Below are 13,588 nucleotides of genomic sequence, written 5' to 3' on the forward strand. Positions count from 1 at the left end.
AAGTCCAGGACCAGATGGTTTCAGCACAGAATTCTACCAGATCTTCAAAGAAGAGTTAATACCAATACTCTCTAAATTGTTCCACACAATAGAAACAGAAGGAACATTGCCAAACTCCTTCTTTGAGGCTACAATTACCCTGATTCCTAAACCAAACAAGGATACAACAAAGAAAGAGAACTACAGACCGATCTCCCTCATGAACATTGATGCAAAAATACTCAATAAAATACTGGCAAACAGACTCCAAGAACACATCAAAATAATTATCCATCATGATCAAGTAGGTTTCATTCCAGGGATGCAAGGGTGGTTCAACATACGAAAGTCCGTCAATGTAATACACCATATAAACAAACTCAAAGAAAAAAACCACATGATCATCTCACTGGATGCAGAAAAGGCATTTGACAAAATCCAACACCCCTTCATGATAAAGGTCTTGGAGCGATCAGGAATACAGGGAACATACCTAAACATAATAAAGGCAATTTACAGCAAGCCAACAGCCAACATCAGATTAAATGGAGAGAAACTCAAAGCGATTCCACTAAAATCAGGAACGACGCAAGGCTTTCCGTTCTCCCCATACTTATTCAATATAGTACTTGAAGTTCTAGCTACAGCAATAAGACAACATAAGGAGATTAAGGGAATACAAATTGGAAAGGAAGAAGTCAAGCTTTCCCTATTTGCAGATGACATGATAGTATACTTGAGCGACCCCAAAGATTCCACCAAGGAACTGATACAGCTTATAAACACCTTCAGCAACATAGCAGGATACAAGATCAACTCAAAAAAATCAGTAGCCCTCCTATATACAATGGACAAAGAAGCAGAGAAGGAAATCAGAGATACATAACCCTTTACTATAGCCACAAATGACATAAAATACCTTGGGGTAACACTAACCAAGCAAGTGAAGGTCCTATATGATAATAACTTTAAGTCCCTGAAAAAAGAAATTGAAGAAGATCTCAGAAAATGGAAAGATCTCCCATGCTCATGTCTAGGCAGGACTAATATAGTAAAAATGGCAATCTTACCAAAAGAAATCTACAGATTCAATGCAATCCCCATCAAAATCCCAACACAATTTTTCACAGACCTGGAAAGAATAATACTCAACTTCATATGGAAAAAAAAAACCCAGGACAACCAAAAGAATCCTGTACAATAACACAACCTCTGGAGGCATCACGATCCCTGACTTCAAGCTCTACTATAGAGCTACAGTAATAAAAACAGCTTGGTACTGGCATAAAAACCGACATGTGGACCAATGGAATCGAATTGAAGACCCTGACATTAATCCGCACACCTATGAACATATAATTTTTGACAAAGAAGTCAAAAGTGCACAATGGAAAAAAGAAAACAACTTCAACAAATGGTGCTGGCATAACTGGATATCAACATGTAGAAGGCTGCAAATAGATCCATATCTATCACCGTGCATAAAACTTAAGTCCAAGTGGATCAAGGACCTCAACACAAATCCAGCTACTCTGAACCTGCTAGAAGAGAAAGTAGGAAGTAGTCTTGAACACATTGGCATAGGAGATCACTTCCTAAATAGAACACCAGTAGCACAGACACTGAGAGAAACAATCAATCAATGGGACCTCTTGAAACTGAGAAGCTTTTGTAGAGCAAAGGATATGGTCAACAAGGCAAAGCGACAGCCTACAGAATGGGAAAAGATCTTCACCAACCCCACATCTGACAGAGGACTGATATCCAGAATATATAAGTAACTCAAGAAATTAGACATCAAAATGCCCAACAGACCAATTAAGAAATGGCCTATAGAACTAAACAGAGAATTCTCAACAGAGGAAACTCAAATGGCTGAAAGACATCTTAGGAATTGCTCAACATCCCTAATCATCAGGGAAATGCAAATCAAAACAACTCTGAGATACCACCTTATGCCTGTCAGAATGGCTAAGATCAAAAACACTGAAGACACCTTATGCTGGAGAGGATATGGAGCTAGGGGAACTCTCCTCCACTGCTGGTGGGAATGCAAGCTTGTACAACCACTTTGGAAATCAATATGACGCTTTCTTAGAAAATTGGGAATCGACTTCCGGGATCTGTCAGCCGCTCCCTCTGGGCCTCCCTCCTCCGTCCGCGCCCGCCGGAGCCTGTTCGCGTCGACTGACCAGAGTCCGCGAATCGTCCGCTCCGGCCCTCCGGACCGCCCCGACCCCAGCTTTCTGACCTTTGAGAACACTTAAGAATCATGTCTCTGCATCAGTTTCTGCTAGAGCCAATCACCTGTCATGCCTGGAATAGGGATCGTACCCAGATCGCCCTGAGCCCCAATAATCACGAAGTACACATCTACAAGAAGAATGGGAGCCAGTGGATGAAAGCTCATGAGCTGAAGGAACATAACGGACACATCACAGGTATTGACTGGGCTCCTAAGAGCGACCGCATCGTCACTTGTGGGGCAGACCAAAACGCCTACGTCTGGAGTCAGAAGGATGGCATCTGGAAGCCTACCCTGGTGATCCTGAGGATTAACCGCGCAGCCACTTTTGTGAAGTGGTCCCCACTGGAGAACAAGTTTGCTGTGGGCAGTGGGGCCCGGCTCATCTCTGTTTGTTACTTTGAGTCTGAAAATGACTGGTGGGTGAGCAAGCACATTAAGAAGCCGATTCGCTCCACAGTCCTCAGCTTGGACTGGCATCCCAACAATGTTTTGCTGGCTGCAGGCTCATGTGACTTCAAATGCAGAGTGTTTTCTGCCTACATCAAAGAGGTGGATGAGAAGCCAGCCAGCACGCCCCGGGGCAGCAAGATGCCTTTTGGTCAGCTGATGTCTGAGTTTGGTGGCAGTGGGACCGGCGGCTGGGTGCATGGGGTCAGCTTCTCTGCCAGTGGGAGCCGCCTGGCCTGGGTCAGCCATGACAGCACTGTGTCCGTTGCTGATGCCTCGAAAAGTGTGCAGGTTTCAACTCTGAAGACAGAGTTCCTGCCACTGCTGAGTGTGTCGTTCGTCTCAGAGAACAGTGTTGTGGCCGCCGGCCATGACTGCTGCCTATGATGACCGTGGCTACTTGACCTTTGTGTCCAAGCTAGACGTCCCAAAACAGAGCATCCAGTGCAACATGTCCGCTATGGAACGCTTCCGCAACATGGACAAGAGAGCCACAACTGAGGACCGCAACACAGCCTTGGAGACGCTGCACCAGAACAGCATCACTCAGGTGTCTATTTATGAGGTGGACAAGCAAGACTGTCGGAAATTCTGCACTACTGGCATCGATGGAGCCATGACAATTTGGGATTTTAAGACCCTGGAGTCTTCCATCCAGGGCCTCCGGATAATGTGAAGCCGAGGGAGCCTCTGCCATCCAGCATGCGGAGCGAGACGGGGCTGAGCACACTCTGCCTTTCGCGTGGTGGTGAGGATCGCCGGCCGTGGAAACACTGTCACACTATCAAGCAACTAGCGTGTGTTCGTGTGGGTGTTGTGGGTGAAGTGTGGGTTTTAAAGACAGCAAGGGTTTCTTTTCGTTTTTCTTCCGTTTTGTTGTTTTGATTTTGCTATCTCATTCCATTTTTGACCAAAGCTTCTCTTGAAGTAGTTTATTATGGAAGATTGTCACACTAACTTAAAGGGTGAGGGAAGTGTGTGTTGTCTGCTAAAAAATTAAAGATCCCAAGTGTGCAAAAAAAAAAAAAAAAGAAAATTGGGAATCCATCTCCCCCAAGATCCAGCTATACCACTCTTGGGCATATACCCAAGGAATGCTCAACCACACCACAAGAGCACTTGTTCAGCTATGTTCATATCAGCATTGTTTGTAATAGTCAGAACATGGAAACAACCTAGATGCCCTTCAACTGAAGAATGGATAAACAAAATGTGGAACATATACACAATGGAATACTACTCAGCAGAGAAAAGCAATGACACCATGAGATTTGCAGACAAATGGATGGATCTAGAAAAAATCATCCTGAGTGTGGTAACCCAGACTCAGAAAGACAAACATGGTATGTACTCACTCATAGGAGGATACTAGATGTGGAACAAGGATGACTGGACTGCTACTCACATCACCAGGGAGGCTACCTGCAAAACAGGACCCCAAGAAAGACACAGGGATCACCCAATGACAGAGAAATGGAATGAGATCTACATGAACAGCCTGGACATGAGTGGGGGTAGTGAAGGTCGAGGGTCGAGGGAAAGAGAGCTTGGGGGAGCGGGAGATCCCAGCTGGATCAACAACAGAGAGGGAGAACAAGGAATAGAAGACCATGGAAAATGAAGACCACATGAGAATAGGAAGAAGCAAAGTGCTAGAGGGGCCCACAGAAATCCACAAAAATATCCCCACAACAGACTGCTAGCAATGGTTGAGAGACAGCCCAAACTGACCTACTCTGGTGATGGGATGGCCAAACACCCTAATTGTCATGCTAGAAACCTCATCCAACTACTGAGGGATCTGGATGCAGAGATCCATGGCTAGGCCCCGGGTGGATCTCTGGGAGTCCAATTAGCGAGAATGAGGAGGGTTTATATGAGCAAGAATTGTTGAGACCAAGGTTGGATAAAGCACAGGGACAAATAGCCAAATGAATGGAAAGACATGAACTATGAACCAATAGCTGAGAGGTCACCAACTGGATCAGGCCCTCTGAATGGGTGAGACAGTTGATTGGCTTGATCTGTTTGGGAGGCATCCAGGCAGTGGGACCGGGTCCTGTGCTCATTGCATGAGTCGGTTGTTTGAAACCTGGGGCCTATGCAGGATTGCATGCCTCGGCCTGGGAAGAGGGGACTGGGCCTACCTGGACTGAATCTACCAGGTTGAACTCAGTCCGCCGGGGAGGCTTTGCACTGGAGGAGGTGGGAATGGGGGTTGGGCTGGGGGGAAGATGAGGGGGGTGGGATGGGGGAGAACAAGGGAATCCGTGGCTGATATGCAGAACTGAATTGCATTGCAAAATAAAAATAAAAAAATTAAAAAGAAAACTAATTCACCCTTTTCTAGCACTTATCAAATGCCAATAATGCCAATATTGATCCATTTATAGTCATATACTTGTATAGGGAGGGAGATTTTGGTCTAGTTTCTTTTTTCTCTTTATAGATAGTGGATTTGTACAGCACAGAAAATTCTTAAGTTTGAATAAAGCAAGAAAAAATACAAATGGATTCAAGAAAAAGAAATTGAAATGATTCACTTAGTGGTGACCAAAGGAGGTCATGACATCATTGAACTTTTGTTTAGGTTATAAACAAGCAATGACAATAATATTTTGGCTTAAAAATTATCAGGCCCTTTTAATTTGAGAGTATCATGTCTCTTTCATGCTTGGCAGAAGAAGACAATATGGTACATTAAAGAGAACATAAACTTTAGCTAAACATTTGCTTTTGCTTCTCTTTATAATTAATTAATTTATTTATATTTAATTTCCTTTTATATTTTTAGATGGGGTTTCTCTGTGTATAACCCTGGATAATTTGGAATTTGTTCTGTAGTCCAGGCTCACCTTGATCTACAAAGATCAGCCTGCCTCTTGAATGCTGGTGTGTGCCACCACCACACAGAAATGCCATTTTTTAACAATTTTTTTACAATCATCCTAATAGGTTCATACTTGGATGACCCTTTCCCTGTTCTGAAGCCAATCTGCTTACAAGACTTTTTCTAACTTTACAATATCACAGCATATTTGTTCATGCCACAACTGTCCCAAACTAAGTATTGATGTAAACTTTCTTCTTAATGTTTCTGTCTTGCCAGCTGCTCCCTATATCACCACTCACAGAATTAATATTAATTATAAATGGTCAGCCCATAGCTCAGGCTTGTTACTAGCTAACTCTTATATTTTAAATGAACTCACATTTCTTATCTACACTCTGCTGCATGGCAATATTTTCTTTCAATGTGGCACATTCATCTTACTTCTCTCTGCATTTGCTCATGAATCCTGAAACTCCTGTGACTCCACCTTTCTTATTCCCAGCATTTCTTATGTCTGGCTGTTCCACCTACACCTCCTGCCTAGCTACTGGCCAGTTGGCTATTTCATTAAACTAATCAGAATGTGCCTTGGCAAAGAGAAACATCTTCACAGTGCACAGAAAATTATTTCATAATACTGAGCTCCACTTAATCTGTGACACTCTATTGCTCCCATCCATTGCTCGATAAAGTCTCTCTGGCCTCTCTGATGATGATTATGCTAGACTATGTCTGCAGTCAGGACAAAGTATAGGTCAAAAGTTTTGTGGCCAGGTTGGTGTCCCAATCACTTGAGTGTTGGTAGAAGTATTAAGGCACCTCCACGTAGTTAAAAGGGAGGTTTAATTGGGGTTTTACTTACATCAAGTAAAGGGACAGGTTACAGGGTCCAGGAGAGTTGAAATGCAGTCCAACAGTGTTCTCTGGAGAACTCCACTAAGCCTGCCATTCAATATCCAGGAGTACTAGGAACCAAGACAGCTGGCACATCCAGATCTCAGGTCTTAAGGGTTTCCATCTCAGCCCCTCCTCAGGGGCAGGTCATAGGTAGGCATGATAGTTACTGGAAGCCTCACTGGGGGTAGTATTTCCAGATTAAAACTGGAACAGCTAGCCACTACACCTCCCCATTTTGTATAAATAAGAAAATTCTAACCTAATACAAAACTATATACAATAGGAAAGATTATTAAATATTATTCAGGAGAAATAAGGGTTAATGACCTAGACAAGATGGAACTACAATCAACATGAACAATATCAAACAAGACACATACTAAAATGCAGAGAAGTCTGGAGCATAGATAAATGACATATTACAAAGATCATTCCAAAATTGTCCTATCCCAAAGAATAACATAAATCTAATACTTAATATGATCTAGCTAAGATACAAGAAGATTGTAAATATAACTGCTAGTCTTCAGTCCCATCAAAGACATGATAAGGAATTTAATAATACCTGAGAAATTGGAGGATGATGCAAGCAACTTTTGGGAGTCTTGCAAAAGTAGACTGAGACAACTGGCAGCCTGGACAGTCACCTAACGTTTCTCAGCATCATTGGTGCATTCAAACTGGCTACAGGCCTAGAGTATCTATCTGTCAGACCATTTTATTGTCAGCAGTTAAGGCAAGGGCAGTTCTTTTACCAGTAGGCCATTTTGTGCCAAGGTGAAGACAAACTTCCAAACAGAAATGTCTCAGAAGCCCAACATTCTCTCAGGAGCAATTGTCTCTCAACATTAACAGAATTCCAAATTATCAAAACATTTAAAAGCCATATTTTCCAGGTCTATGAAGTGTTTGAAGATCACCAATCCATCTGAAATATGTTTCTGTAAATCTGGAGAACCTAACTAACATAACTATAGAGATGACAAGCATAGATGACTATAAATTGGTAAGTCTTATCTACCTAGATAACCTAAGGACTAAGGCTTCATGTAAACAGGGTAAATAGTATGTAAGAAATGGTACAGTAAAAGGACAATGACCTCAAAATTGTGACAATATACAAAATAGCTAAAGCAGGGGAGGAATGTATAGGACAATATGCAATATGACAATTATCCTAAATATACATCAATATATCAAATATTCTAAACAGAGGTAGAACATACATAGAGTATGATAAATAAAATTTTACATTTGTATCAATATACAAAACATTTCAAATAAGAGTAGAAATATATGTACATTACAACAAATATGGTTCTGTATTTGTATCAATATACAAATGATCTGGAATAAGAATAGAAAAGTAGTTTACATTTGTATCAATACACAAGAATCTATAACAGTGCAATTTATCTAATGCTGACATTTTACTAAATTAGTTTACTGGTATCCTATACCTATCCGTTCCCCCCCCTTTTTTTTCTTTTTTAAGGGTAATATCAAGTCTAAAGTTTTCTTCTTCCCCCAACCCTATAACCATTATCCATAACCCTCAGAAACATAAAACCCTCAGGGAAAAGGGGTGTCCTTTTCTTATAATTGTTTCCTGCTGTTCGTGTGGTGATGGTGTCTCTGTGGGGTTCTGTAAAAAACCTCAGATAGTTAAGTCTCAGTTGGACTAACTGTAGATTCTGCAGTCAGTCTCAGAGTGATAGATAAGGTTGTCTGAGATTGTGGCTAGATGTGTAGTATGATGAACCATCGAATAATGGAATTATCTTGGAGAGTTTTCGTTCCAAGGTTAATCATTGAGTAATGTTTGTCAGTGCCATGGCATCATTCTGGACTGGGTAGAGTTGCTGTTGTGGGACCCAATCTTCCTTCTGGAGACTTCAGAGATTTCTATTGAAAAAACTTATATTTTACTGTAAAAAAACTTGAACATTATTAATATATCAAAATGGAAAGTTTTGATTTAAAGACAGCATGACACATAAGAATGATCCCAAGAAATCAAGAGTAAGCATGGAGAGAATTAGAATCTTGAAGACAATGGTCCCTTTTTATTGGTTTTCTTCTTTCTCACACAAGATGGCTCTTATGATAAGAGTCAGAAGAATCTCTCATACTTATCTTTTAGCAATATGCTTGGGTTTAGAGGAGTAAGCCAATTCCATCTCCAAAGCCAGCTTGGTGTATAATTGAATCAGAACCACAACTTTTCTAGAATTAAAGAGATATAGTTGTAAGGCAGTGAGATTTTTACCCTGTGTAGATTGGTAACAATAGATTCTTTCTTTCTTCTGTAGAGTTCTCGATATCCAAGGCCTTATAATTTCTGGAAGATGGGTATTTCTATTATCCTTTAAAGACAAAACCAGAACACTACCCCAATCCTTGTTTCTTAAATTTTTCTTAAAAATTGTAGAGATGTCACAAGTTGACACAAGATTGGTGGATGAGATTTTTTTCCCCTCTTAAAATTTTATAATTACTTTAATTTTACACATCAGCCATGGATTCCCCTGTCCTCCCTCTTCCCACCCCCCAGCCTTCTCCCCCAATCTACCCCCCAATTCCCACCTCCTCCAAGCAAGGTTTCCCCTGGGAAGTCAGCCCAGCATGGTAGATTCAGTTGAGGCATGTCCAGTCCCCTCCTCCCTACACCAAGGCTGAGCAAAGTGTCTCAGCATAGGTGGATAAGCTTTTACTTCTCATCAAGGAGTTTCTCCTATTCAAATCAAATTTTCATTAATTTTGTTGGTATCCATAGCTTCTGCTCTCCTGAAAAAACAAAAGCAAAACCCCTTCCTCAATGTAGGACATATCCTGGTTTCAATTTTGAGGTCAACACAGCTTTGAAATAAACTGGTTGATTTAGCTCAGAAGTTTTGTCTGTTGTCCAATGTCTGTCCACAGCTATTGTTCCTTTCTAATTCAAGGTTAATAAAGCACTATGCGCTGGGTGGTGGTGGCGCACGCCTTTAATCAAAGCACTCGGGAGGCAGAGCCAGGCGGATCTCTGTGAGTTCGAGGCCAGGCTGGGCTACCAAGTGAGTCCCAGGAAAGGCACAAAACTACACAGAGAAACCCTGTCTCGAAAAAACAAAAATAAATAAATAAATAAATAAATAAATAAAGCACTATGCAATCTGTTTCTAGGAGTTATTGTTACCTGTTGCTGCTTATTTAGCATATCCTTTAAAATTCGATTAGATCTTTTTATGACTGCTTGGCCTGTGGGATTATATGCTATACCTGTAACATGCTTTATACTATAATAAGAGAAAACTGTCTCATTTTATTGAAGACATATAATGGGGCATGGCATGTCTTAATTTGTACAGGTATTTCCATGATGGCCACAACTTCTAATAAGTGTGTAATCACAGAATCAGTCTTTTCAGAATTCATTGGAGTTGCCCACTGAAATCATGAATAGGTGTCAATGGTATGATATAAATAATGTTCCAAATTCTGCCAATTGAAACACATCCATGTGCCAAATTTCATTTCTTTGTATACCTTTTGGACTGCTCCCTGCAGGCAATGGAGTTTGGTTATTGAAGGAACAAGTAGGACATTCTTTTAATAATATCCTTGGCTTGTTGCCAAGTGATAGAGAAATCTTTCTTCAAAGCTTGCTATTTACATGGTGTTTCTTCTCTGATGATTTTCTGCAGTTGTATGAATAATGAAGATAATTCTTTATTATCAGAAATAAATTCAGCCGTTCCAATATGTAGAACAACTCTTTCTCCATATTGAGAGTCAGGGACAATATTGAGGGGTTTGGTGAAGTCCATCAGTACTGTAAGAATGACATACAGTTCTGCCTTTTGTATAAAGTTGTATGGACTTTGAACCACTCTTCTTAAGTCTCCTGATATGTATCCTGCTTTCCCTGATTTATTTGCATCAGTATAGAATGTGAGGACTCCAGAAATTGGCTTTTGTAATACATTGTGAAGAAAGACCCCTTCAGTCACGTTTACAAATACTATTCTCTTGCTTTTGGGATAATGGTTGTTAATATCTCCCAAAAAGTTACTGCAGGCTCTCTGCCAGTATTCATTATCTTTCCATAGTGAGAAAATTTCCCCATTAGTTTAAGGCACTACAGATTATGCTGGGTCCATTCCTGTCAACTGGCAAAGTCTTAATTTTCCTTTTTGAATCAAATCAGAGATCTTTTCTATATGAGACTTTAAGTTCTTATTTGGTTTACATGGTAGAAATATCCATTACAATATAGTATCTTCCTTCTGCATCAAAATGTCTGTGGGGAAATGTCTGGAGGGGAGTATGACAAGAATGCATTTAAGTTCTGGATTCACACAATCCATGTGTGCTTCTCAAATTGTCTTTTCTACTAGAACCAATTCATCTCAGGTTTGGCTGATAATTCTCTTGGACTATTTAATTCTTTCTCCCTTTTTAGAGTATTGGTCAAATTTTGTAGTCCATCTTTGGGTATTCCCATGATACCCAGTAAGTTGGAAATGATTCCTAACAATTTTTGAAAATCATTAAGTGTCACCAGTCAATCTCTCCTTAGTTGTAACTTTTGGGGTCTAATTTTTGGTAGCTCTATCTTATATCCTAAGTAATTAATAGAATCTCCACTTTGTATTTTTTTCAGGAGATATTTGCACTCCCCAGTGAGGCAAAACCTTTTTCACTTCTTCAAACATGCTTTCTAATGTGCCTTATTTTGGATCAGCTAATAGGATATCAACCATATATTGATAAATTGTGGATTGTGGGAACCTAACACAAATTATCTGCAATAATTTTTGCAGAACATATTGGCACAGGGTAGGGCTGTCTAAAATTCCTGTGGGAGGACCTTCCATTGATATCTCTTGACTGCATGGGAATTGTCATAATTAGGTACTGTGAAGGCATGCTTTTCTCTATCATATTCTTGTAAATGTATGGTAAAAAACAGTCTTTTAAGTCAATAATTATTATGGGTCATTATTGGATAGGAGGGAGGGCAAGGGCATCCCAGTCTGTAGGGAGCCCATAGGCTGAATTACCTTATTAATAACTCTCAGCGTTTTCTAATTACCAGACTTTAATTTACAACAAATACAGGAGAATTCCAAGGGCTGGTAGATTCTTCAATGTGTTGAACATTTAACTGCTCCTGAACAAGCTGCTCTAAAGCTTGTAGCTTCTCGTTTGTCAAAGGCCATTATCCAACCCAGACAGGTTTATTAGTTAGCCATTTTAAAGGTAAGACTAATGGTACTTCTGAGAGTTCAATAGGAGTTGTGTTCCATTTATGTACAGCCTGAATGTTTGGTGAATGTTTATTATAGCATGTTATGATATTATACCTAGAAACATGCATTGGTCTATATTCCTTTTCTAAGAGTTTAGGAATTTTAATCTGTGTATTCCACTGTTGTAACACATCTCAGCCCCAAAGATTCATTGCTATATTTGCTACATATGGTTTCAGCCTTCCTCTCTGTCCTTCTGGCTCTATGCATTCAGCCCATCTTGAACTCTGTTTTATGTAAGATAGGATTCCAACCTCTAGGACTGTATATCTACCTCTTGAAGATGCCAATTGCCATGATTTTGGTGTAATTTTAGTCACATCCACCCCCATGTCTACCAGGCCCTCCAGAACAGGACCATTAAGTCCAATTCTAAGCTTTGGTCTTTGTTCATTTATGGAAGTCTGCCAAAAAATTGTTTTATTGTGTTCTTTGGAATTTTTTCGTCATCTGTCATAACTGTTCTATTATCCATTGCAATATTGTTCTTTACATTAGCCACTGGTTTATTTAATTGTCCTGAAGAGGAATTTCCTCCATAGTTGCTGGAGATGTTTGGATCACATTTGATTTGTGGGTCTGCAAGAGGCCCCCTGAGGTATTTCCCAATGGTAAAGGGTTGCCTCATATGTTTATTATTGATCTTTACTCACAGGTCCAATTTCTGTCTTTGCTGTGTCTTCTACATAATCCGGAAGATTGGGGTCTCTTATTTGGTTTATGTCAACAAGGAGTATTACTTCTAGGAGCATCTCATGTACAGTTTTTATTTATATGACCTTGTGTACCATATTTAAAACAAATGGTGCCAGGGAGCCTTCTTCCACCTCTGGGATTTGCCTCTCCTATCCAAGCCTCATTACTATAGTTAAGAGAGTCAATACTCTTAGTATACTGAATCCATTCTTCCAAAACTGTTGATCTGACCTTTAATGGTGTAAGTGTTCTTTTGCATTCTGTATTAGCATTGTCGAATGCCAAGGATTCAGTTAATACTTGTCTTAATTCTTTATCTGACACATGTTTTGTTATACCTGTGGTCAGCCTTTGAAAAAAAATTCAGTGAAAGGTTCTTGTTGTCCCTTAAATATCTTTGTGTATGCCTCAGTTGGTTTTCCTGGTTCTGGAATTTTTTCCCAACCATTGCTGTTGTATGGCAAAGGGATATTTTATGTTCATCATAAATGGCTTGTACATTCCTATCAGTGAAATGTCCCTCACCAAGAATTTGATCTTGGGAGATCTCAAAACATCCAAGTTTACCTTGTTGCTCTAAATTTCTTACCTCTTCCCTCAACCAGCTTTTCCACTGTAACTGCTGGGTATGTTCTAGAACATCTGAAATTAAATGATGTCAGTCATCTGGAATGATTCTATGTGAGGTAGACCATGAATTGTACATCAGTCTTGCATATGTGGAATCTATTCCATATGTGACTATTGCTTCCTGTATATTTTAAAGTCCCTCATCAAAATTGGTTGTAGATGGGGCTTGTGCTCATCAGGAGGTATGGGTGAAGAAGCATTTGGTTAACTGCCATCCTGGAGACCCCAGGATACTTTTCCATGAGGAAGTACAGAAGGCAAGTTGCTAGGAGAAAAAATTAGATCATTCACATCAGCCCAGTCAACAGGGCTAGCCGTGGAGACAGCCGTAATCTCCATATGGCTAGCCATGAAGATTGTTACCTCCAGGCCTATGAAGGTGGCTAGCCATGGGAAGAGTGAAGACTGACAGACAGAAAGGCTGGAATGTTGACCAGGTTCAGGAAGAGCATGCTGCTTTATTTGCAGTTCAGGCTCTGTAAAACAACCTGGGACTAGGGGTGTGCAGGCTTCAGTTGGAACAATCTTTAGTCTTTAATTTGAAATCTGCTGAAATGGATGTAT

General features: G+C 40.3%; 1 protein-coding gene across 1 annotated transcript; it reads left to right on the forward strand.

The window, feature by feature from the left end:
• The first annotated feature begins 2,096 nt into the window (after positions 1–2,096).
• LOC128125099 (actin-related protein 2/3 complex subunit 1A-like) lies at positions 2,097–3,696 on the forward strand. The gene is given in 2 exon segments (XM_052762095.1): positions 2,097–3,054; positions 3,056–3,696. Coding segments are annotated over 2 exon segments (1,098 nt in total). The 5' UTR covers positions 2,097–2,251; the 3' UTR covers positions 3,351–3,696.
• Positions 3,697–13,588: the final 9,892 nt, after the last annotated feature.

The sequence above is a fragment of the Peromyscus californicus genome, unplaced genomic scaffold (assembly GCF_007827085.1).
Source record: "Peromyscus californicus insignis strain IS unplaced genomic scaffold, ASM782708v3 Scaffold_4__1_contigs__length_199733344, whole genome shotgun sequence".
In the NCBI taxonomy this organism is placed as follows: domain Eukaryota; kingdom Metazoa; phylum Chordata; class Mammalia; order Rodentia; family Cricetidae; genus Peromyscus; species Peromyscus californicus.